The 27,370-nt window shown below is 40.9% G+C and overlaps 2 protein-coding genes across 3 annotated transcripts in view; one reads left to right on the forward strand and one right to left on the reverse strand.

Annotated features, from left to right (window-relative positions):
* Nucleotides 1-22,212, reverse strand: part of snx3 (sorting nexin 3) — a 38,637-nt gene extending 16,425 nt beyond the window's left edge. Inside the window, exon 1 of the mRNA XM_061987264.2 lies at nucleotides 21,995-22,212. Within this exon, the coding sequence (XP_061843248.1) occupies nucleotides 21,995-22,156 (162 nt within the window). The 5' untranslated portion in view covers nucleotides 22,157-22,212. The remainder of the gene's footprint in view (nucleotides 1-21,994) is intronic.
* Nucleotides 22,213-22,799: 587 nt separating this feature from the next.
* The window catches only part of afg1lb (AFG1 like ATPase b), a 133,522-nt gene continuing 128,951 nt past the window's right edge, over nucleotides 22,800-27,370 (forward strand). For both annotated transcript variants that reach the window (XM_072916265.1, XM_061987263.2), the window contains exons 1-2: nucleotides 22,800-22,909; nucleotides 23,022-23,245. In XM_072916265.1, the coding sequence (XP_072772366.1) occupies nucleotides 22,804-22,909; nucleotides 23,022-23,245 (330 nt within the window). In that variant the 5' untranslated portion in view covers nucleotides 22,800-22,803. The remainder of the gene's footprint in view (nucleotides 22,910-23,021; nucleotides 23,246-27,370) is intronic.

The raw sequence follows: 27,370 nt of genomic DNA on the forward strand, positions 1-27,370 counted from the left end.
AAGCAAGTTTTGTATTTAATTTGGAAGTCAAGGCGCTAGAGTCTGGAGGAAGGCTGGAGAGGAGCAAAATCCAAGTTGCTTGAAATCCAGTGTGAAGTTCCCACAGCCAGCAATGGTTTGGGGAGCCATGTCAGCTGCTGGTGTTGGTCCACTGTGTTTCATCATGTCCAGAGTCAATGCAGCTGTGTACCAAGAGATTTTAGAGCAAAACATGCTTCCACAGTATGACGCTGTCAAGCGCCATTCATATAAAACTCGCGGGCCGCACTAACATTACATTTTCATATTAAGGTGCGGGCCGCAAAATAACGTCTCGCGGGCCGCAATTGGCCCGCGGGCCGCGTGTCTGAGACCCCTGATCTACGCTTTAATTTCCTGTTAATAGCTGCTTACCAATTTCTTGTGTTGTTTCAAGCTAGCATAGTAGCTAGCTTAGCTGTTAGCATGCCTGCTCCTGGCTTATTTTGGTGTGTATCTTGGAGGCTCCCACTCCACTCCACAGATAATGATAATTAAGAATAAGATACTTAGAAATTTAGTTGATGATTGATAACTTGGGGAAGCTGCTCCACACGATTAGCTGCTAGCCGACTGGTAGCGGAGAGACCACAAAAAATAAATAATAAAGTGTCAGCCACAGGGGGTCGGTTTTGTGATTGGCATTAAAATGCATTAATCGACAATGGCTGATTAGTCACTTTTTCACGAAATCGACAGACGCATTCCTACTATAAACAGATGGGTGGTTAGTCAAACTTTGTCAAACCTAAAAGACTACAAAACAAACCTCACAATGAAAATGCAATCACAGCTTACTAAACAAAACCTTGCCGTGTCAAACTAAACTGGATAAATTGGCCTCTTCAGTTAAACTGACTAATACAATTTCTCTAGAGCTCTGATTTCAAACAAATACCTTCTTGCGGTAGTGCAACAGTGCTAGATTATCATTCACATTGCTTCACCATCCTAATGCCTAACAAAGGACAAACAAGTCAGACTGTTCAGGAAAACACCTTTATTCAGGAGATGCTCCGATAACTCCCTTTCCATATCTTGGTCAGGTTCTTTCTAGGCGATGTTCTCAATCAGACCCCCACCCCAACCAATCCTTACTCCGTCTCTTTCTTAGGTCACAGGAGAAGTGGATTAGCTTAGATTTATTGCTCCACTACTCTGACATTAACTCCACTCGCTTGTCCCTGCTGCGTAATGTTATCTCACAGCGAGGAGCGCCGCAAAGTTAATCCGCACCACAACAGATCACAGTTACAGGTAATCTGCCACCGCCGTGACTCTAATCCTATCATGTACACACTGGAAAACACTTAACTGTGCACAGGTTCGGGTGCACACACTGATGTATTACCAAGAATGGTGGTGGGGGAGTTGTTACCTAGCCATTTGACCAGTCACGTACTGTACTTTAACAATGTGAACATAATGGCAAAGGAGCTTTCAAGACGGTTTGCACACACACAAAAAGTTGAACCCGGTCAATTGATCTCCAGACAATACGGCAAGCAATTTGAATTTAAAGAAAGGAAAGTCACCTGGCCCTTAAATGCTCTCACCCTCTCCAACCCAGTGATTAAGAGATTGCTTCTGCAGGACAGGGGGAGGAACGAAAACGACGAAAGTGAAAAGTGAGAGGTCTCATTCACCGAGAAGTAGGCGGTGCGTGAGAGCCCTCAGAGTCAAAGATCAGGTTTCCCCTGCCTCTGTTCTCTTTGCGGCTGCTTTGCACCTCAATTTACTGGCCCTTGTGCCGAACGGGACGTGGGAGCAGCTTTCACCTAGTCAGCGTTTCGCAAATAGTCTCAAAAGGCGCTCTTCCCCTCTCTCACTTTCTAAAAAGGGACTGAATAAAAAAAACATGGGAAAGATGGAAGGTGAAAAAACTAAAGATGCCAGAAAATGAAATATCTAATCTTGGAGAAAGCCAAATAGGCATGTGAGGGATTGCTGGTGTTATTAAAATCATAAATGAAAGAGCGGATACTACTCAAAGGCTACACGCACCCTCCTGGAAATGGGCCTTGTAGCTTCGCCTTCCATTATGAGTGTACAAGGCAGCAATCTATGCTCCATAGGAGGAGAGTGAGTCATAATGTGTGGGACACAATACCTTATCTTAATTGAAAATGGGTTGAAAAGAGGCAGAAGCCTTAAAAAAAGCTCTGGTGCAGAAAAGAGGGAGAAGGGGCCAAAGATCACTCATCTACTGAGAGAACAGTTCAAGACCACCACGCATTAGCTTTTAGCAGGATAGATCAAGTCAAGTTGGAGAGTGTGCATCCTAAATCTACCCGCTTTTGTGCACCCACTTTATCCCACCTCCCCCTTTCAAAGAATAGCATTAAAAACGGCAACATAATACCGCCTCATTGCATCATATTCCGAAATGGGGAAAGAAGAGACTGGGAACAAAAAGCTTTGGGGTGACGGTCTCTCTGTGTACTCTCTCGCTCTCCCTCGTTCGCTTGCTGGCCCCTGCGGTCTGACAATCTATCTACTCTGCGGCTCGCCTCGCTGGCAAAAAGCTGCTTTGTTGCCATAGTATCAACTCCCACTTTTGATACTGTCATCTCAAGTAGGATATGGTAGCCTTGATACAATATGTTCCCCATTTCCATTAAAATAGTTGTCCAAGAGGATGCTGTAGACTTTGGATTACACTTGACTGTGCCTGACAAGCACCCCCTCCCCACACACACACACCGCCCCTTCTCTCACCCCCCCCCCCCTTTTTTTTTTTTAATTAATGACCAAGGCCCCCGCCCTAATGCTCAAATAGAAACGAGAAAGAAAAAGAGAGCGAAACTCTGAGGGTACAAAATGGGGAGGGATGGAGGACTGAAGTATAAGAAGCCTTTTATGTGTTCCTATCTATAAACAAACTAGGATCCCAAAGTTCAGTCCTCTGAACGTGACCCTCATGGAATCCAGGGAAGAAAATAGACAAATCTTATAATGTCATCATCATTGTTGGATTATGATGAATTAGTAAACACTTAAAACATGTTTTGTTTTGAACATAAAGCAATAAGAGTCAACCTAATTGTTTTGGGGCACACATTTCTGGAAAGCGAAGGATCGGGTGGCCAAACTTCTCCAATCACTATTAATCTTATTTTGTATATTCCAGAGAACCAGCTTCCTTTACAGTAGACAAATTATGTTGGTCTTTCTATTTTTCAGAGTTACAGGAGTGCTCTGCTCTTTTTTAGGGACCTTATGCAAAAATGCGAGTATTTTACAAGTTTTTTTAAACTGAACTCGCAGGCCTGCGGTTGAATAGCACAAATGATTAGCAAAAGAGGACCTAAAAAGGAAGCCTTGAGGAATACTACTAGTATAACTAAAGAAGTTGAACAAATTAATACTGCCAGCATCTAAAGTAAACAAGCTACAGCAACACCTGAGTTACATAAATCACATTTTAAGACATGTCGCCACAGTAACCTTTAAGTTTCATTTTTGTTTTGGGTTGAAGAAATAAATGCTTCCCAATGGTGTCCAATCAATTGCTGGCTGACGTCATGTCCAATCAATACGCGTGGTGGTCAAACTATGTCTGTTTTCAATGGGTACTATAGGTGCCATTGAGCCTTTCTCAATACTATTTTTAGGCGCAAATGCGACCTAAATGCTAGCACTGTACAGCCCTGAAACGGCGCGTGCAAAAGCAACAAACATCAGTAGACACAAAGTTAAATCATGAAATGCAACTTTACCCGCGGAAAAACGGGGCATGATTTATCAGGGAGAGTCTTGATACCAATTTCCTTGACCCAGCCACACACAAATAAGTTGTATACCTCCACGGTTCTCCAACTTCCCATCTGTTTTGTCGTGTAGAATGGCAGCCATCTTAGCTTCGTTGACACCCTCTGGTTTTCACTTCCGATATGAAGTCACGTGTCGGAATACAAGCAATTGTGAGTCACATCTAGGCGGAAATGTTTTCTTAATGTTCAATCGCGTTGTGCCTCGTCCTCTTACGAAGCTGGAAGTGCAGCCCAGAAGAACAAAATAAAGAAATATGACTAACACTAGCATAGAAGTTGAAACATTTAAAAGGAGCAGCGGCTTTAGTGACAGACTCACTATCTGCTGCAGCTCACCAGTAATCCTGCCCTGAATGCGTACTTGCAGGCAATCAGAATGTCTATGTGACTCTATAGGACTGGGAGAATCAACACAACCACTAATTTATCAAAAAAGGATTTGTATATATAAATATTTTTCATCAGACTTTTTATGTGTCTGCAAAGATTCCACTCCTCTGATATGACATGTACGAAAAAAAAACCTGCAGACAGACACTTTGTGCTCTTTTTGTATGTTAGCGGATAAAAAAACAAAACATTTTGTTACTGAAATAATCATTAAACTTATTTTATGTGTTGGTATACATTATTTTACAGTACCTCAAATTCAAACTGCACTTTAATATACTTTCATTAAATATAAGACAGAATTTGAGTTTTAAAAACTCGACAATGTGGGTCACCGGTTGTTGTTTGCCAAAGCACCGGTGAGAAGCACTGATGTATACAAGGGATTAAAGAAAACAAATAACATTTTGCCATTCGAAAGTGTGAAATAAAAGTATTATAGTATTCAATACACCAATGATACTTTGTTTACGGCAGAATGTTTGTGATGACAAGCGAAAAAAAACAAAATAACCTTTGAGAAAATGTTTATCCCCACAAAACATACCAAAACAGAATTTGTATTTGTATCAAACCGTTTCGGTACGGGGGTTCCGGTTCGGTACGGAGGTGTACCGAACGAGTTTCCACACGGACATATTAAGTAGCGTAGCGCACGTTGTGTAAACAAGGCACACCGAGGCACAACACACGGCATGCTAGCAATGACCGGGCTAGGACAACATATAAAAGCCAGAGCTGGAAGATCCTCCTGCCTCGTTAAGATCTCCCGTTTGGGAACACTTCGGCTGCGCGGTGCAGAGGACGGAGGTTTACCGACATTGTTCAGCAGCGGTAAGGCATGCTTCTGCCAACACGTCAAACATGCTAACCCATTCGAAGCGGCACTACCCCCAAGTGAAAATCGCTTCAACTAAGATAATGACGTGCAAACAGCTCCCACCTCTTACTGCCAAGTTAGCCAGGCTGGGGCAGGGGGAAAGAAAAGTTAATCTGAGGCTGAGTTGACTTGAAACTGTTTAATGTTGCACTTTTTACATGTGGAAGAAAAGTTTTGTCATTTTATTTAATCTGAGCAACAACTTCCATCCATCCATCTTCTTCCATTTATCCGAGGTCGGGTCGCGGGGGCAGCAGAATAAGCAGGGAAACCCAGACTTCCCTCTCCCCAGCCACTTTGTCCAGCTCTTGATTAACGTGGACCTCGAATTAAACAAGTTGAAAAACTTATTCGGGTGTTACCATTTAGTGGTCAATTGTACGAAATATGTACTGTACTGTGCAATCTACTAATAAAAGTCTCAATCAATCAATCAAAAAAAGCACTTTATATGTAGAAAAGTTTTGTTGTCTGAACCTTATCTTATTTAGTTTTTATTTTATATATGTTGACCACATTAACCCTGGCAATGGACCCTGTGTGTATATGTATGTTATGCCATTGTTTACAAATTTGGTAAATACACAACCAAAAAATTTATATTTTGTTGTTTTCTTACTGTACCGAAAATGAACCGAACCGTGACCTCTAAACCGAGGTACGAACCGAAATTTTTGTGTACCGTTACACCCCTAATATATATATATATATATATATATATATATATATATGTCTTAATAAGGTTATCCAAAAAATAGTGCTCGATACCGTAGTAGAGCGCAATATATGTATGTGTGGGGAAAAAAATCACAAGACTATTTCATCTCTACAGGCCTGTTTCATGAGGGGGGGTACCCTCAATCGTCAGGAGATTTTAATGGGAGCATTCGCATGGTTTATATAGGGCACAGAGTGGGTGGGTACAGGCTGGCCTAGGGGCGTGGTGATTGGCTCATGTGTTACCTAGGAGGTGTTTCCGTCTATGGCGGCATGTTGTTACAATTTCGCTGCGCTTGTTGAGGGATGACAGGTCTGGACGGTAAATAATAAACAGTTTCTCTTTCAAGCATAGGTTGCATCTTTTATTACCACTATTGTAAGGTGTGCTGGATGCAAGAATTTGCCATGTTATTGAATATTCAACATTATTGTCTTTGAGGTCCCAAATGTGTTTGCTGAGTTCTGTGGTATTTCGCAGGTTTTTGTTCCTGAAAGAAGCCTTGTGGTTGTTCCATCTGGTTTTGAATTCACCCTCGGTTAATCCTACATATGTGTCGGATGTGTTAATGTCCTTGCGTATTACCTTAGATTGGTAGACAACTGATGTTTGTAAGCACCCCCCGTTGAGAGGGCAATCAGGTTTCTTTCGACAGTTACATGCTTTGTTGGTTTTGGAGTCGTTCTGACTGGGGGTCGACGGCTCAGTTGCAATTGTTTTGTTGTGGTTCGAGATGATTTGTCGTATATTGTTCATGCAGCTGTAGCTCAATTTGATGTTGTTCTTGTTGAATACTTTTCTTAGGTTGTTGTCTTTGGGAAAGTGTTTGTCAATCAGATTGAGGAATTTGTGTCCAATGTTCGTTGAGACGTTTTTGCTGTATGGGGGGTTGTACCAGATGATGCCGCTTCGTTTTCTGTTCTTTTTTGGCTGGTTTCCTGGCGTGGGTTCATAGGTGAGGGTGAAATTGTATCCGCTTTCATCAAGGGCTTTTTGGTACGGGGGGGTTGCTTGGTCAAATTCAGCTTTGCTAGATGACAGCATCGATAGCCTTTTATTGATTCCGGTAGGTATTCTTTTCGTGGTGGTGGGTGGATGGTTGCTGTCATGGTGCACGTATTGGAGTGTTGTGTTGGGTTTCGTGAATGGTTGGTAGCTGTTATTTCTCAGGTTGAAAGTGACGTCAAGGAAGTTGACGGTTTGCTTGTTGGCTTCAATCGTGATCCGTAGGCCGTTCTCTTTGAGCAGCGAGAATACCAAGAAGCGCATATGCCAAATTTTCAAAGAGAACGGCCTACGGATCACGATTGAAGCCAACAAGCAAACCGTCAACTTCCTTGACGTCACTTTCAACCTGAGAAATAACAGCTACCAACCATTCACGAAACCCAACACAACACTCCAATACGTGCACCATGACAGCAACCATCCACCCACCACCACGAAAAGAATACCTACCGGAATCAATAAAAGGCTATCGATGCTGTCATCTAGCAAAGCTGAATTTGACCAAGCAACCCCCCCGTACCAAAAAGCCCTTGATGAAAGCGGATACAATTTCACCCTCACCTATGAACCCACGCCAGGAAACCAGCCAAAAAAGAACAGAAAACGAAGCGGCATCATCTGGTACAACCCCCCATACAGCAAAAACGTCTCAACGAACATTGGACACAAATTCCTCAATCTGATTGACAAACACTTTCCCAAAGACAACAACCTAAGAAAAGTATTCAACAAGAACAACATCAAATTGAGCTACAGCTGCATGAACAATATACGACAAATCATCTCGAACCACAACAAAACAATTGCAAATGAGCCGTCGACCCCCAGTCAGAACGACTCCAAAACCAACAAAGCATGTAACTGTCGAAAGAAACCTGATTGCCCTCTCAACGGGGGGTGCTTACAAACATCAGTTGTCTACCAATCTAAGGTAATACGCAAGGACATTAACACATCCGACACATATGTAGGATTAACCGAGGGTGAATTCAAAACCAGATGGAACAACCACAAGGCTTCTTTCAGGAACAAAAACCTGCGAAATACCACAGAACTCAGCAAACACATTTGGGACCTCAAAGACAATAATGTTGAATATTCAATAACATGGCAAATTCTTGCATCCAGCACACCTTACAATAGTGGTAATAAAAGATGCAACCTATGCTTGAAAGAGAAACTGTTTATTATTTACCGTCCAGACCTGTCATCCCTCAACAAGCGCAGCGAAATTGTAACAACATGCCGCCATAGACGGAAACACCTCCTAGGTAACACATGAGCCAATCACCACGCCCCTAGGCCAGCCTGTACCCACCCACTCTGTGCCCTATATAAACCATGCGAATGCTCCCATTAAAATCTCCTGACGATTGAGGGTACCCCCCCTCATGAAACAGGCCTGTAGAGATGAAATAGTCTTGTGATTTTTTTCCCCACACATACATACATATATATATATATATATATATATATATATATATATATATATATATATATATATATATATATATATATATATATATATATATATATATATATATATGTGAACAAAATGACAGTTATTACCATATATTAGCTCAATCAAACATGGTGGAAATGTTTGTTACAAAATACTGCAGTAGTAAACTGCAGGGATGCAACGGTACTCGCTATAATCATGCACAGGACAACCCCCTTTAATAGAAACAATACAAAAAAATGTGAGATTATTTAAGATCGGATGATATGAAAAAATTACGTGTGATCTTTTTTTTTTGACACTTTGCATAAAAAAAGGCAAAGAACAAAAAAAGGCGAAGTGGCATACAATACTAACCAAACCTCTCCATATCCCACATTTCTCAACTGATTTGAACCGTTCAAAGTTTCAAACTGTTGAGGTGTCTTCTGATATGTGTAAGACTAGATCTTTCATAAATGAACACTAGTTTTCTATACATGAAAAAAAGTGTAGTTACATATTAGGACATCAGATGCCATTTTGCACAATTTTCACATTTATTTAAATGTATTTGTGATTATTAAGTTTTAGCCATATTACTTTGATTAATGCTTGTGTTGCTTTATCATGCAAATTACATTTCTTCTTGAGGTACATGAAACAGTTATCTACAATAACGTTCTTATACAAAGAAAATAATTTTGAATGTTTTATTTGTTTGTTTTTAATAACACTTAGCTAAAATATTTCAGTTTAAATACTTTTCCAAAATTTTGAGCACATTTAAAAAAAAAAGTGATAATAATAATAATAATAATAATAATAATAACAATAATAATAGGTGATCAGTTTGGTACAATAACCGTGAAAATAAATTTTCATACCGTTACAACCCTATTCCCTAACAAGGTTAAAATGCCTAAACATGGATTTGCCAGTTTGTTTAGTGGTCCAAATTTGTCTATACAACAGGAGCACTTAAAGGCCTACTGAAATGCGATTTTCTTATTTAAACGGGGATAGCAGGTCCATTCTATGTGTCATACTTGATCATTTCGCGATATTGCCATATTTTTGCTGAAAGGATTTAGTAGAGAACATCGACGATAAAGTTCGCAACTTTTGGTCGCTGATAAAAAAAAGCCTTGCCTGTACCGGAAGTAGCAGACGATATGCGCGTGACGTCACAGGTTGTGGAGCTCCTCATATCTGCACATTGTTTCCAATCATGGCCACCAGCAGCGAGAGCGATTCGGACTGAGAAAGCGACGATTTCCCCATTAATTTGAGCGAGGATGAAAGATTTGTGGATGAGGAAAGTGAGAGTGAAGGACTAGAGGGCAGTGGGAGCGATTCAGATAGGGAAGATGCTGTGAGAGGCGGGTGGGACCTGATAGTCAGCTGGGAATGACTAAAACAGTAAATAAACACAAGACATATATATACTCTATTAGCCACAACACGACCAGGTTTAGATTTAATATGCCACAAATTAATCCCGCATAACAAACACCTCCCCCCTCCCGTCCATATAACCCGCCAATACAACTCAAACACCTGCACAACACACTCAATCCCACAGCCCAAAGTACCGCTCACCCCCCCAAAGTTCATACAGCACACATATTTCCCCAAAGTCCCCAAAGTTACGTACGTGACATGCACATAGCGGCACGCACGTACGGGCAAGCGATCAAATGTTTGGAAGCCGCAGCTGCGTACTCACGGTACCGCGTCTGCGTATCCAACTCAAAGTCCTCCTGGTAAGAGTCTCTGTTGTCCCAGTTCTCAACAGGCCAATGGTAAGCTTGACTGTCATCTTTCGGGAATGTAAACAATGAAACACCGGCTGTGTTTGTGTTGCTGCAGTCGGCCGCAATACACCGCTTCCCACCTACAGCTTTCTTCTTTGCTGTCTCCATTGTTCATTGAACAAATTGCAAAAGATTCACCAACACAGATGTCCAGAATACTGTGGAATTTTGCGATGAAAACAGACGACTTAATAGCTGGCCACCATGCTGTCCCAAAATGTCCTCTACAATCCGTGACGTCACGCGCAGGCGTCATCATACCGAAACGTTTTCAGCAGGATATTTCGGCGCAAAATTTAAAATTGCACTTTAGTAAGCTAACCCGGCCGTATTGGCATGTGTTGCAATGTTAAGATTTCATCATTGATGTATAAACTATCAGACTGCGTGGTCGGTAGTAGTGGGTTTCAGTAGGCCTTTAAGTGTTTTTTATGAATGTTTAGTTTTCCATATTTTAAACTCAGGCCACCAGTTGAATAGTCCTGATCTAGAATCATAAAAAAACTAATCTCCCTTGGTCTCGTCAACGTTTAAGATTTCAATTACAAATTGATTTGATTGAGAACAAAAGCGGACTTGAAAGAGTTACGGTATGTAAATAACTTTTTATAAACATTTGGATTTTAGCTACTGTGTTTAATGTTTATTAATTACGAACAGTTACCCACGTTTCGCACAAAAGACAGTTTAGCGAATTGGAAAAACAGCTAATCCTGTCGAGTCTATTGGGTATTTTAGATTCCGGTTTAAAACAAATGGATTTGAATGAGAACAAAAGTCGACTTCTTCAATGAGACCCTCGACATTACAAGTCTGCCCAGGGAAAAAAATGAGTTATCTGTCTCCTTTCAGCATCGAGTTAGCTTTCATCTCCCTAAGTGAATGGGGGTCGCATTGATCCCATTGATTTACATACGAACGTAAGCCTGCCTGTCAACAAGTGACTACAGCCAGACCGAGAGCGCCAGTGCAAACAGTTGGCCTACTTTACGCAACTTTATTTACCACCATCTCTCAACCTTCAGCGAATCTGATTGCTTAAAAAAAGCGAACACTCTTGTGGACATAATTTTATTGTAAAATAATTCTTATGCTGGGGTTTACAATGTGCCGTCATCTGAAGTTACCACCAGGACTGTGAACAGTGACTGCTCAGAGTTGAGTGAAATGGGATAAGTGGAAACAGGATCAAGGCTGCAGATGGGGTGGCTTTATACCCTTCCGTGGGTTTTGAGGGGGTATGACTGGAGAGTAAATGCTCCAGGCCCCCACCCCCCGCACCCCTGGCCTATTTCATTCTTTCTCCCTCTCAATGAGGGGATTAAGCGAACTCTCTCTCAGCGCGACCACAAGGGCTCTCTCGGTTTTGGGTGCAACGTGGGACAGCAGTGGGAACATGAGGCAGGAGAGGCATTGAGCTTAAGCGGGAAATGATCTTTGAGTTCCACATATTGACAGCAAAATAGGGTGTGTGAATAGCAATCAAAAGCTGTAGCATGGTTAATTGCACTTTTATTATAACGCAGATAGGCAATATAGAATGTAAGGACGCACAAAAGAAGAGGCAAATCAAAGCAAAGTTGACACATTTGTTGAGAAGCGAGGGATGTGCCACTTCATCTGTGGTCTTATGCAAAGCAGGGTCACACGGGGCTACGAGGTGCATAATAATGCTGATTACACGCATATGCAAATTATAACACACTGATCAAGTACAGTACACTCATATTCAACTCTGGCGGCCTGGAGACCGCTTCGCTTCCCTCATCCCCTTACTTTAAGACACAAGGGGCCTATTAATCTGTCAGAGTGCTTAATCAATCTAAATACTGCAGGCAACTAACTACAGGGGTGTCAGTCAAGTGAAATGACAACTCAGAAAGATAACAAATGAGGCTATGAGGTAGGTATGATATTCTCACATGTGATAGGGCCTAAAATCTATGTCTTAATGTTTAATGCAGCCTCCTGTGATAACAAAAGATTCCGTAAATTCCGGACTATAAGCCCCTGCTTTTTTCCTACACTCTGAACACTGCCGCTAATGTACACATTTTTCTTCGATAACGGCAATAACGTTTTGTGTTCAACAAATATTCATTAGACACAAGCAGAGATACTGAAAAGGTGTGTTATTTGTGTTATGGTGCCATCTTTTGGACGAATTTGCTAACAGCAGGTGCTGCGGGTTGAACGTCTATACTGTATTTCCTTCGGTTTAGTGCTTTAAACCGGAAGTACAAGTGTCGATCCGTCTTCTAGTCGTCTATAGCGTTTCTACTCGAATGGATTCTTCATTCATCACTCCAAGCAATGTTTATAAGTTTTACAATATAACAAAAACTATTCAAACTTACTAAACCGTTCCATGTGTGATGTCTGTAAGCGTGTTTTCTTGCATATTTGTATGTGCTAAAGTGATGTATTGAAGCTGGCGTCATTAGCATTAGCTGATGTGCTAACACGTTCGCGAGTGTCTGTGTTCGTATTATCAATTTACAATGGCATTCTCTTTGTATTGTGTCTGTTTCGTAAATTCACCAATACGTCACCGTGGAGTTATTGAGTTGATTTAGCTGACTGGAGAGCTAGCTTCCAATGACTTCTATTTGTTTGATTAGCCGTTTTACTGCGTGTTACAGGCACCGTTTGGAAACAAGATATTTAAATGAAAGTTTACAAAATCTTTATGTGTAAGTAACTCATTTCACAACATATATATCTGCAGCTTATAGTACGTTGCGGCCAATATCTGGAAATGAAATGTTCTTCTAAAATTTGGAGGCTGCGGCTATATACTGTATATCGGTACGCTCTTCAGTCCAAAAAATGTATATAAATGATGATTGAACCATAGAACCACCGGGTTACAAAGGCTCCTAATTTGGATGCTGACAAATGCAGTGTCAAATACTGTGTCATTTCCGGTCTTATTATTTTCTCAAAACTATTATTACTTTACTTGTTAATTTACTGTTAATATCTAGTTACTTTCCGTTGTAACATGGTTCAACCTACACTTCTGTTAAAATGTAATAAACACTTATTCTTTTGTTTGTACACTGCACATTAGGATTAGGTCTCTGCTTTTTGCAGATGATGTGGTCCTGATGGCTTCATCTGGCCAGGATCTTCAGCTCTCACTGGATCGGTTCGCAGCCGAGTGTGAAGCGACTGGGATGGATATCAGCACCTCCAAGTCCAAGTCCATGGTTCTCGCCCGGAAAAGGGTGGAGTGCCATCTCCGGGTTGGGGAGAAGACCCTGCCCCAAGTGGAGGAGTTCAAGTACCTAGGAGTTTTGTTCACGAGTGGGGGAAGAGTGGATCGTGAGATCGACAGGCGGATCGGTGCGGCATCTTCAGTAATGCGGACGCTCTATCGATCCGTTGTGGTGCAGAAGGAGCTGAGCCGGAAGGCAAAGCTCTCAATTTACCGGTCGATCTACGTTCCCATCCTCACCTATGGTCATGAGCTTTGGGTTATGACAAGGCGGCCGAAATGAGTTTCCTCCGCCGGGTGTCGGGGCTCTCCCTTAGAGATAGAGTGAGAAGCTCTGCCATCCGGGAGGAGCTCAAAGTAAAGCCGCTGCTCCTCCACATCGAGAGGAGCCAGATGAGGTGGTTCGGGGCGGGTGTCGGGGCTCTCCCTTAGAGATAGAGTGAGAAGCTCTGCCATCCGGGAGGAGCTCAAAGTAAAGCCGCTGCTCCTCCACATCGAGAGGAGCCAGATGAGGTGGTTCGGGCATCTGGTCAGGATGCCACCCGAACGCCTCCCTAGGGAGGTGTTTAGAGCACGTCCAACCAGAAGGAGGCCACGGGGAAGACCCAGGACACGTTGGGAAGACTATGTCTCCCGGCTGGCCTGGGAACGCATCGGGATCCCCCGGGAGGAGCTGGACGAAGTGGCTTGGGAGAGGGAAGTCTGGGCTTCCCTGCTTAGGCTGCTGCCCCCACGACCCGACCTCGGATAAGCGGAAGAAGATGGATGGATGGCACATTAGTTTTGGGTGATACTCCAAATTTTGGTATAAATCCAGTACCAAGTAGTTACACATTTTAAGTATCAGTATTAGTTTTGGTATGACCAATACTGATATTTAAAATTGTAATTATAAATCAGACAAAAACAAATCATAATACTGGTTCTGATTTAAATCCTCTGTTTTTTTTTTCTTTTAAAGTCCTCCTCTGTCCAGCAGTGTTTGGGAAATGTCTTTTAAAAGTAATCAATTATACTTACTTGTTACTTTGCCAAAAAAGTAATTGAATTACCAAGGTATTTACTCTCTAATAAATTTAATTAATTACTAGGGGAAGTTTTAAAAACCCTTCGTATATCTGGCATATGCAGTTGAAATGTTTCATGAGACCGTAGTGTATATATGTGCCTTTAAAAGGCGGTGCCTGTTGCTAAGTGACATGTGACGTCAGTGCCCAAACAGAGCAGCTTCAGCTCAGCTGTCTGTTAGCCCAGACTCGCAAATCGCAGGCAGTGACAGCAGCTCTGCTGAATTTTTTCATTGGATTGTGTTAGTGCTAGGTAATGAAAGGATTGAATGTGCTCTGATGGCTGTAGTTTCATTGTCCACAAACGGAATATTGTAGAATTGCAAACTTGTTACTTCCCTCATTGATTTTTTGTTAAATAGTCTCTTGAAATAGGAGCATGTACAGTTTGTGTGCGTGTACTTGCGTGTGTGTTGTTTGCTGTGTGATGTTGCCTTCTTTCATTTGATATCAATTTATCAAGTTATTTTTAGTGTGGTACTGGATGTTGCTTTTATGAGTAAAAATATATTTCCTACATTGAACTTTCTGTGCTTTTCACGCTGTCTTTTTGACATAAAACCACATCAAAAGTAACCTTTTTATATTAGATCAAAGGTCTCGCTAACAATGTTGTAGCGTACATAAATGAATTGGATTACTTGTTACTAGGGATGTCTCGATCCAGGTTTTTGCACTTCCGATCCGATACCGATATTGTTTTTGCACTTCCGATCCGATACCGACCGATACCGATACTGACCGATACTGGCCTATCCGAGCATGTATTAAAGTTTAAAGTTATTTAGCCTACTTAGTTGTCAGAATCATGTTGAAAAGGGTTTTAGTACTCTTGATAACAACTAACCAGCTGAATTAGGGGAGTTTGAATAATACACAATGGTTGGTAACAAGAAACTGACCTGTTTATTCAAGGATAAACACAAAATAGACAAAATTATACATGACAAACAGAAATGGCATCATTGAAACTAGGGCTGGGCGATATGGCCTTTTTTTAATATTGCGAAAATTTAAGGCCACATTGCGATACACGATATATATCTCGATATTTTGCCTTAGCCTTGAATGAACACTTGATGCATATAATCACAGCAGTATGATGATTCTATGTGTCTACATTAAAACATTCTTCTTCATACTGCATTAATATATGCTACTTTTAAACTTTCATGCGGAGAGGGAAATCACAACAAAAAAAAAATCACTATTTTTTTCATACGGTGTTCATCTGGAAATGTTTGCCTCAGCATTTTGATGGTGTGGGCGTGTGGCACCGAATGGAGATAAGCGTCTCGACAGACGTTACAATATTTGAACAATGATGACGAAAACTGTTTTCTCTGTCGTGTCCGTGTGTCGAAAAATGTTATGCGCTTATTTTTTTATTTGATTTTGTGCGTGGCATAGATTTGGCTTGCGCTAGCATCACAGCTAACGTTAGCCATGCTGCTACCTCTCTGCTCGGGGAGGACGTATACGTATGTGACGTATGACGTGACAGTATGTGACGTATGACGTGACAGCATGTGACATGTGTAAGAAGGTGCGCTTGCTGTCTGAGAAGGAGACACAGGAGAGAGTGAGAAGAGCCTGTCGTGTAATGTCCGCAGCTAAAAGCAACTGCGTGAGAATCCACAGACCTGTGGATGTGTTGAAGGTGTGCTGGAAAATGCGGAACGGAAATTAGGGAGCAGCAGAAAAGTGGAATGTATTATTTAAATTGGTGCGTTGGAAAACACGTACCGGAGTTTTTTTTAAAAACTGGATCTGGATCGGCATTTTCCCATGCCTTGCCGATACGCATTTTTTGGCAAATATCGGCGTCCGATCCGATCCAAATATCGGATCGGGACATCCCTATTCTATTCTATTCTATTATGCCTCGTTTGTAGGTATAATTGAGTTCATTTGATTTCCTTTACTTATGTCCTCAATGTAATTAATTTATATTTGCATGCCTCATGACACATTATCTTTATGTAATATTGGCTGCATTTCTGATTGTGTGCCATATTGTTCCAGACTAGGGCTGGGCGATATGGCCTTTTATTAATATCTCGATATTTTTAGGCCATGTCACGATACACGATATATATCTCAATATTTTGCCTTAGCCTTGACTTAACACTTGATGCATATAATCACAGCAGTATGATGATTCTATGTATCTACATTAAAACATTCTTGTTCATACTTCATTAATATATGCTCATTTTAAACTTTCATGCAGAGAGGGAAATCATAACTAAGTCAATTTACCAAAATTGTATTTATTAAACAGTTATTAAGCAGTGACACAAACATTCATGTAATTTCAAAAAAAGAAAGTGCAAGATTGTCAGAGACATTTTAAAACAAGCTATAAGTGCACTTTTGTGCATGATGTCACTAAGATGACATATCAAAACAACACTAAATTAAAGTGCACTTTTTGTACAGAACGCCACTACAATAGTTAAAAACAGATAAAGTGCACTTTTATGCATGATGTCACAAGATATTTCAATAACTGTCAAAAAAAATGAGCTGCATAATAGGAAATCAAATAGTGTATTTCCTTCGCTATTTGGTAGGTTACTACGGACGTTATCTCCTTCTGTTGTTGATTATTTTTTTCATACGGTGTTGATCTGGAAATGGTTGCTTCTGCATTTTGTTGGTGTGGCACCGGCCGGAGATGTTGACATGCGCAGTTTCAAGCACTCCTCATTCTCTAGCGGGTGACTTTTCAAATGATGCTACATTAGTAGTGCTGCTACTTTTTGTAGCAACGCTTTTGCCGCATAACTGTTCAACATATTCCCGCTTGAAGCCAAACCACAGCCAGACGATGGACCCCGTTCTGTTTTTCTTGGGAATTAATTCTTCTTCCTTCATTTGTTACCAGATTCGCACCTTCTCTCTCTCGTATTACCACTCGCACCGCACCGCTAGCACAACAGCTAATGTTACCATGTCGCTACCTGTCTGCTCCGCGAGGGCGTGTGACTTTGCACGCGTGACAGTATGTGACGTATGTAAGAAGGTGCGCTTGTTTTACGTCTCTGTGAGAAGCAGAGACAAGAAAGAGTGAGAAATGCCTGCAGTGTAATGCCCGCAGCTAAAAGCAACTGTGTGAGAAACTCGAATATCATGATATAGTCATTTTCTATGTTGCACAGAGACAAACCCGCGATATATCGCCCAACCCTATTCCAGACCACAGCAAACGTTACCATGTTGTTCCAGACCACAGCAAATTTTACAGAACTTGCAAAGATTGTAATAAATCCATTAGAATAAGACAGCCTGTCCTTTTCTTTATCTTGGGAACACACATCTATACCTTTGGCAGTTTTAAGCCATTAATTTCCAGGAGTTATCTAACCCTCTGAGACACTAACTTAATGTGTTGCCTTCATTATAAAACTTACATAAGGCTTTTAACTTTTTACGGCTCAGACAGATTCGTTTTTTTAGATTTTTGGTCAAATATGGCTCTTTCAACATGTTGGATTGCCGACCCCTGTCCTAAATGATGGGTCAAAATCCCCTCATGTGACTGCAGGGCATCATGTTTGGGACCAACTATGAAACTAAGTTGGCCATTCTCTCTCTATACACAACTCTGTACATAATGTTGAGACCAGAATGTGTAGGTGCGAGGTAAAAGCAAATCAATGGAAGCTTATTTATGTGTGATACTACTTACAGTGTCATAAACAACAGGATGTGCCCCAGTCAATTTTGTTGTGTTCCCATGCATTTCTGAATTACCGCTGAAAGGTAATCTGTAAGTGTGTCCTTTAAAAAGGACGTTCAAGTAATGAGTAATGACTGAAATATGTAACTGACGGTCTGGTCTGTGTTACACAATACTGTCATCATGTTTACGGGCTTGTAAAGCCAGTAGCCTTGCATTCAGCCACTCACAATTCTAGCATGAGACAGAACATGTGCCTTTTAATCATTCTTTAGCTAGTTTAGCGAGGCATGGGGGAGAGGTGCTCGGAAAACAACCACTTTTTCAGCTCCCTGCAATGTCTTCGCTAGGAGGAGGAAGGAAATGTCTCAAAGGGAGGTGAGCAAGAGGATCAGGGCGCATCCTGTCTGCTCAAGCTGACTGGCAAAATGTGTTCCCCATTGACCACATATTAGTACATAAAACAGTTGAGTTGAGTTTGAGTTTATTTGGAGCATGCATGCATTCAACATGATACATCAAAATTTCCAGTTTCTCTATTCAACATGTTCGAAAAGGAGTAGGAAAAAGCAAATATTTAATTTAGTAATATATAATATTTAATAATACCCCTTTTCCTTTACATAGCAGTTGCTAAAACTTTTGTTCACTTCCTGTTCTCAATTTATTCGCAATAGACTCCATAAGTAATAACAATAAAAATAAATAATCGGTGAAGTAAGTTATATTTCATATGGTGCGATGAGTTAGAATATCTAGAAAATGAATGGATGGATGAAATAAATTCAGAATGTTTATCATGGTTCTTCTTCTTTGTACTTTGTAAACACTTTAAGTTTGAAGTGTTTCTTGAAGTGGATCATATTAGTACATTGTTTGACTTCTTTGCCTAATTCATTCCATAATTTAATTCCACATACTGATATACTGAAGGTCTTAAGTGTTGTACGTGCGCACAAATGTTTTAAATTACATTTTTCTCTAAGATTATATTTCTCCTTTTTTGTAAGAAGAATTGTTGTATATTCTTAGGTAGCAGATTATAGTTTGCTTTGTGTATAATTTTAGCTGTTTGCAAATTCACTATGTCGTGGAATTTCAGTATTTTTGATTCAATAAATTAAGGGTTTGTATGTTCTCTAAATCCAACATTATGTATTATTCTAACTGATCTTTTTTGTAACACCGTTAATGAATGAAGTGTACATTTGTAGTTATTTCCCCATGTTTCTACACGATAACTCAGATATGGTAACACGAGCGAGCAGTAGAGAATATGGAGTGATATGTGGTCTAGAACATGTTTTGCTTTATTCATTATTGATGTGTTTCTTGCTACTTTATGTTGTTTATTTTTTACACGATATTTCCAGTTCAATTTATCATCAATCATTATACCTAGAAATTTGGTTTCATTTACTCTTACAATTTAGGGTGCGAGATAACAGTTACGCATTGGAAGATCCAAATACTAACACAAATATATTCTAGTGTAGAAGACATGATGGGGGATTATTTGAATGGTATTGATAAAAGCCATAGTCTTTCCAGTTTAACGTTGGGTGTGGCTAATTTAGAAAAAGAGCTGATTGATCTTAACTTTGACTATGATTGTGATCAGTAAAGAAAATACATGTTTGTTAGTCAAACGTTACTGTTCCTTAAAAATGCTCACACTGCAGTTGTGTCACTTCCTGTAAAAGAGACGATCAACTCTAGCCAATGTAAACAAATTTGACTGAAGCATTTAAGTCCCACCTTCAAACTCATTTGTATACTCTAGCCTTGGGCGATATGGCCTTTTATTAATATCTCAATATTTTTAGGCAATGTCACGATACACGATATATCTCTCGATAATTTGCCTTAGCCTTGAGTTAACACTTGATGCATATAATTACACCAGTATGATGATTCTATGTGTGTACATTAAAACATTCTTATTCATACTGCATTAATACATGCTCATTTTAAACTTTAATGCAGAGTGGGACATCACAACTAAGTCAATTTACCAAAACTGTATTTATAAAACAGTTATTAAGCAGCGGCACAAACATTCATGTAATTTCAAAAACAGAACGTGCAAGATTGTCAGAGACATTTTAAAACAAGCTATTAGTGCACTTTTGTGCATGACGTCACTAAGATGACATAATTAAAACAACACTAAATTAAAGTGCACTTTTTGTACAGAACGGCACTACAATGTTTTAAAACAAAATGCACTTTTGTGCATGATGTCACACAAGATATTTCAATAACTGTCAAATAAAAATTAGCTGCATAATAGGAAATCAAATAGTGTATGTCCATCGCTATGTGGTAGGTTACTGCGGACGTTATCTCCTTCTGTTGTTGACTATTTTTTTCATACGGTGTTGATCTGGAAATGGTTGCTTGGGCATTTTGTTGGTGTGGCACCGGCCGGAGATGTTGACATGCGGAGTTTCAAGCACTCCTCATTCTCTAGCAGGTGACTTTTCAAATGATGCTACACATTAGCAGTAATGCTACTTTTTGTAGCAACGCTTTTGCCGCATACTTGACATATTACGGTTGTCTGTTCAACATATTCCCGCTTGAAGCCAAACCCCCACTAGACGATGGACCCCGTGCTGTTTTTCTCGGGAATTAATTATTCTTCCTTCATTTGTTACCAGATTCGCACCTTCTTTCTCTCGTATTACCACTCGCACCACTCCGCTAGCAATACAGCTAACGTTACCCATTCCGCTACCTGTCTGCTCCGCGAGAGCGTATGACGTTGCACGTGCGACAGTATGTGACGTGTGTAAGAAGGTGCGCTTGTTTTATGTCTCTGTGAGAAGGAGAGACAAGAAAGAGTGAGAAAAGCCTGTAGTGTAATGCCCGCAGCTAAAAGCAACTGTGTGAGAATGTATACTTGAATATCACGATATAGTCATTTTCTATATCGCACAGAGACAAACCCGCGATATATCGAGTATATTCAATATATCGCCCAGCCGTACTCTAGTCTTTAAATAGACCCCCCCTTTAGACCAGTTGATCTGCTGTCTCTTTTCTGCTCTGCACAGATTAGGTGGCCACAGATTTTGCGCTAGCTGTTCAAAGTCGGGACCCGGGTGGACCACTCATCTATGTATCAGTTGGGGACGTCTCTGCACTGCTGACCTGTCTCCACTCAATATGATATCCGGCTGGCCCTACTATGGACTGGACTCTCACACTATTAACTAGATCCACTCGACGTCCATTGTGGGGGGGTTCCCCACATCTGCGGTCCCCTCCAAGGTTTCTCATTGTAGCCCATTGGATTGAGTATTTCCTTGCCCTGATGGGAATCTGAGCCGAGGATGTCGTTGTGGCTTGTGCAGCCCTTTGAGACACTCGTGATTTAGGTCTATATGAATATACTTTGATTGATTGATTGTTAAAAGCCATAGTCTTTCCAGTTTAACCTTGGGTGTGGCTAACTTAGAAAAAGAGCTGATTGATCTTAACTTTTACTATTATTGTGATCCGTAAAGAAAAGACATGTTTGTAAGTCAAACGTTACTGTCCCTTAAAAATGCTCACACTGCAGTTGTGTCACTTCCTGTAAAAGGGACGATCAACCGAAGCTAATGTAAACAAATTTGACTGTGCAATTTGTGCAACTTTTGTATTATACTAGGTGTTAAGATTATACATTTAAAGCAAACGGAACGCAATAGCGTTCCAGATTTAATCTAATGCTAAACGGTGTTAACTAGCTCTGACGAATGTTATGAGCCTGCTAGCAAACACCTACTTACAGAAATTGCGTTTATCCATGGATGTATAGCCGTTAAAACTATCATATCCACACAAAAATACAGATGACACAATCCCCGATGCATACATCGCAATGTCACTCGATAATCGCCTTTATTAAATCGGCCCAAAGACGATGGCTAACGTTAGGTAGCTAGCTTAAAGGCTAACGGCATTAGCAACTGACACTGAGAGCTTACCTTCAGCCGGACTTCATACGTCGTATATCTACCCCTGCCAACCCCAATCGTCTGGGGATTGCGCACGTCAATCTCAAGAAAGTTACTCGGCGGTCCATATGCGTCATTGAGGTTCTGAGGCTTGGTAAAGAGCCTTCTTGTATCAGCTATGGTGTCAGCCATTTCTGCCCTGCTCTTTTCCAAGCCAGCGGGACTGTCAAACTCTCGTGAAAAGAAATATGTATATTCCGGTTTTGAACTTCAAAATAAAAGAAACTCCAAACGACTGAGACGTGTGTGAATTTGTGAAATCCCGAAAGCTTGGTCATCTAAAGAATAACAATCAGCGTTTTTTATTTTATTTATAGGTATAAACTCACAAAAAGATTGTTTGTGTAGCACTTCAATAGTTTACGTCCATTTTAGTGGTAATACGTATTTTACGAGTGTGGTTTGAAAACCGTGTTAGTACCACTTCCGGTCAGCTGACGGTCAGCTGACCGTTGTTCAACCAACTCCATCCTGGTTTGTTTACAATCCGTCGCACCGGTAACAGGGATCATTACGGAAATATATACGCAGTTTATTTAAAATTATGCATAATAAAGCACGGATTTTCAAACATGAAATAATAATTTATGTCGTTTTTTAATTGCAATTGTTCTTCATTCATGTGTGTTTATTTAAAAAAAAAAAGTTGATAACTAATTGTATTTGAAAAACATTGTCGATGTATGTGCTAAAAATGTAAACAATTTTTTGTCAACTTGCAATATCCGGGCTTTGTATTTTGTCGGTGTGTAAATAAAGTTTCGCCATTTTGAACCATCATGGCGGCACACATTTTTTCTACCTTTCCAGCGTCTATGAGAAGCTTGTTGGCGTTTGTCCCTTTAAGTTATGTTCCTGCTTTACGAAACACTTGTCAGGTAAAAGGTAAATTAACACAACTTAACTGGTTTATTGTCGTGCCGCTTGACCGTAGCTATTCGTATTCATCATTTCGTGTGATGGCAGTGATGCATTGTCTGTGTTGTCGCTTTTCAAGGCTGCTTTAGCTGGCGGAAGCGCTTTTCCACGGCGACTTCTTGCACAAGTGTGGCCCAATACGACCGCTTGGTTCAGTGTGGATCTTTGAAGGAAGATGCTCTGCAGCGGCATATTCTCCAGCCTCTGGAGCACCTGCAGAAGTCTCTGCAAAACTACAATAACAACCCCTACCTGAACCCACCTCCCATCAAAATACACCCTGACTGTGATAAGATAAACCAGGTATGCAATTATTTCTATGAAAGTATTGTATTATAACTTTGCCCCATGTTTTTTTTCCTCATTTGTGCATTCTAAATCGTAAAATACGGCAAGTAAGAGGTGGCTATCAATGCAACTAATGGGTATACACCAACAATACTCCATTTATATCTCATGACCCGAAATATGAGTGATATTGTTATCATAATCCTGCTCAGTGGCCTTGTGGTTAGAGTGTCCGCCCTGAGATCGGTAGGTTGTGAGTTCAAACCCCGGCCGAGTGACACCAAAGACTATAAAAATGAGACCCATTACCTCCCTGCTTGACACTCAGCACCAATTGTTGGAATTCGGGGTTAAATCACCAAAAATTATTCCCAGGTGCGGCCACCACTGCTGCTCACTGCTCCCCTCACCTCCCAGGGAGTGATCAAGGGTGATGGGTCAAATGCAGAGGGTAATTTAACCACACCTAGTGTGTGTGTGACAATCATTGGTACTTTAACTTTAACTTTATAAGCACTAACACAGACGATCTATATTTAGCGGGGCGTGGTCGCAGAGAGCTAACTAGTTTGTGCTGCTATATTGCCACTACCAGTACCAAAATGTACTTTTCGGTACTTTTCGATACTTTTCTAAACAAAGGGGACCACAAAAATTGCATTATTGGCTTTATTCTAACAAAACATCTTACGGTACATTTAACATAGGTTTCTTATTGCAATTTTGTCTTTAAATAAAGTAGTGAACATACAAGGCAACTTGTCTTTTAGTAGTAAGTAAACAAGCAAAGGCTCCTAATTTAGTCCGCTGACATATGCAGTAACATATTGTGTCAATTTGGTCAGAAATGATTAAGGACAAGTGGAAGAAAATGAATGATGAATCTACTTGTTCATTTACTGTTAATATCTGCTTACTTTCTCTTTCAACAATATTCTATCTACACTTCTGTTAAAATGTAATAATCAAAATGTAATAATCACTTATTCTTCTGTTGTTTGATACTTTGTATTAGTTTTGGAGGATACCACAAAATTTGGGTATCAATCCGATACCAAGTTGTTACAGGACCATACATTGGTCATATTCAAAGTCCTCATGTGTCCAGGAACGTATTTCCTAAGTTTATAAACATATTATAAATTTAAAATAAACGAAAAAAGATTTTGTAATGCTAAAAAATATCGATGTAATCATAGCAGTATCGACTAGATACGCTCCTGTACTTGGTATCATCACAGTGGATGTCAGGTGTAGATCCACCAATGGCGTTTGTTTACATTTTGATGCCGGTGAGCTACGGTGTGTAGTGAAGCATGTTTAGCTATTCCTCGTCCTGCAGGGATGATACTTGTAAGAAACTTACTTTATTTGTCGCCATGGAGGCGAGGATTAGTGATTTAGAAGTAGCTAAAACACTGCAGACTGCGGCTGGACTTTAGCCGCTAGCTAGCTAGCCATGTCTTAAAGCACCTCTTCCTGAGGGCGTTTCAGTGTTATAGCTTCACCTTTGTTTTTAGTTTTCAAGCCAAAATGCGTCCATTCTCTCTTTTTTGTCTACACACTGTGTCTGCTTGTAAGTACTCTGTGATTGTGCGCTGCCTAACACGCTCGTCTGCTTGTAAACCAGCAATGACACGACGGCGGGGGTGTGGGGGGTGGTGAACCGGTACTTTTTAGAGGTGGTATAATACTGAATATGATTTATTAGTATCGCGGTACTATACCAATATCAGTATACCGTACAACTCTAATTCCCACTATAGCCCCCACCTGTGGAACAGCCTGTCGGAGAGCCTCAGGACAGCTGAAACAGTTTTTTTTTTGTTTTTTTTTAAAGGGTTAAATCAGGCTTTTTACTGATCATGTTACACGCATATTTTTTTATTTATTTTTTAAATTTATTTTTATTTTTATTGGCATAGGTAAGGGTTAGTGGGGTTGTTTTGTAATATATTTATTGCTATGATTACTATTATTATTCTCTCAATTGTATATATTTTTTAACTTATTAGTGTATTATTTATATTTTATTTTTACATTTATTTTAAAATATGTTTCATACTATTTTTTAGATGGCGCTATTTTTAGTTATTCTTCAGTGTGGATGTCTCAAGGGTGGTGTTTTTCCTCATTCCTATGTGCCATGTTTTCTTATGTTACGGTCAATTGTACTGTGTGTGTGTGTGTGTGTGTATTAGAGATGCGCGGTTTGCGGACACAACCGCGGAGTCCGCGGATTATCCGCGGATCGGGCGGATGAAATTAAAAAAACTAAGATTTTATCCGCTCGCGGGTCGGGTCGGGCGGATTAATTTTTTTTTTTTTTTTTTTTTTTGCGGGTGGCAGTTAAACCAATTCGGAAATATATATACATAGTTAAATGTTGTTACCCACATACGAAAAACGAGCAGGCACCTGCTGCATATGCCACAACAGAAGAAAAAAAAAGAAAAGAGATGGACACTTTTACGGAGCGGAGAAGGGACGCCTCGCCGGGGTCCTGGACCGAGGCCCCTTCCCCCGAGAGGGCCCCACCGGGAGCCGTAGCTGAAGCGATCCGCGAGAAGGGCCCGACGCACGTCCAGGGTCACTACCGCGCCCACCGCACCGACACCCCGCCGCGGCCGGCGTCACGCGCAGCAGGTAAGCAGCTTACCTGCCCGCCACCCCCGTGGCCGGGGGCTCGTAACAGGGGTCACTCCGCGCGCTCCGCCCGCGCAGCTTACCTGCTTGCCACCCCTGTTGCCGGGGGCGCGTAACAGGGGTCACTCCGCGCGTAGTGCGCTCATGAAAGGGGTGGGGCTCACCCTGGTTGATATAGAGAGCAGGACGGTGGCCATGGAAGTTGGAACCCGCTAAGGAGTGTGTAACAACCCACCTGCCGAATCAACTAGCCCTGAAAATGGATGGCGCTGGAGCGTGGGCCCATATCTGGCCGTCGCCGGCAGCGAGACGCGCTTGGAGGTGCGCTCAGCGCGGCTCCCATATGATTGCGCACTGGTGTGCGTCTGGGTCGTGACAGTGTGGCACGCGAATGTCTGTGCATTGGATCAGTCTCCTTTCTTTAACAGGCAAAAGCTTTATAACCTCACCATACCTGCCAACTTTTAAATCAGAAAAACCTAGTAGCCTGGGTCCAAGGGCCGCAGGCCCCGGTAGGTCCAGGACAAAGTCCTGGTGGAGGGTTCAGGGCTTCGCCCCCCGACGCAAAATGACTATTAGCATTCAGACAGGTTAAAATGTTGCTAAAACCATCACTTTTCTATCAGTCACAGTGACTTTTCAAAACAAAAATATTACAGCAAAAATCATATGGGTTGATTGACATGTTTATTCTGTAAGCTAACTTCAATAGTTTGAAATTATTTTGACAGTTAATGCCAGTTATCCTGTCAACCTTTCACAAGACTTCAATTTGTTAATTGAAAGTATAAATAGTATAAACACTTTTTACAGTATGTCGTGCTGTGAAATACAGCCGACAGGATTGCGCATGCGGTGCAGGAGAACAAAGGACTTCTTTCATTTAAGGTTTGTGATAAACCATCAAACTCATTCGTTAAAAGGACTCTATAGTAATATAAAGCGAATTTTTCTGGACATTATCATGCAAGAAAAGTTTATTTTTGGGATCGCGATCACCGCGTAATGATTTTTAAAGGTTGCATTACATTATTAACTGTCCCATGTGATCAGCCAGTGCGATTGGAAGTCCATGCTCAATTATTGCCTCCGTAAATAAAACTTTGGCATTTATCACATCCAAAGAATCTGTTTGGGCGACGAAAAACGTTGAAAGTTTTCCACTTGTATCGCTAGCAACGGCATTAGACTTGTGTTTTTTTGTCCCAACGTGGTCTTTTACATCGCTAATTCCTCCGTGTCCGATCGAAAAATCTTGTCTGCACAAGGTGCAATTCGCGTAGTTTTCACCCTTTTTTTTAAATTTTTTTATTAATATTAGATATATAACAACGGGCGGATGGTGGGCGGGTGAAGTTCTGATCAAACGTTACATCGGGTGGATGGCGGATGGGTGACGACTTTCTGACGCGGTTGCGGATGAAATAATTGCCTATCCGCGCATCTCTAGTGTGTATATATATATATATATATATATATATATATATATATGTG

Source organism: Nerophis lumbriciformis, linkage group LG26, assembly GCF_033978685.3.
Source record: "Nerophis lumbriciformis linkage group LG26, RoL_Nlum_v2.1, whole genome shotgun sequence".
Lineage (NCBI taxonomy): Eukaryota > Metazoa > Chordata > Actinopteri > Syngnathiformes > Syngnathidae > Nerophis > Nerophis lumbriciformis.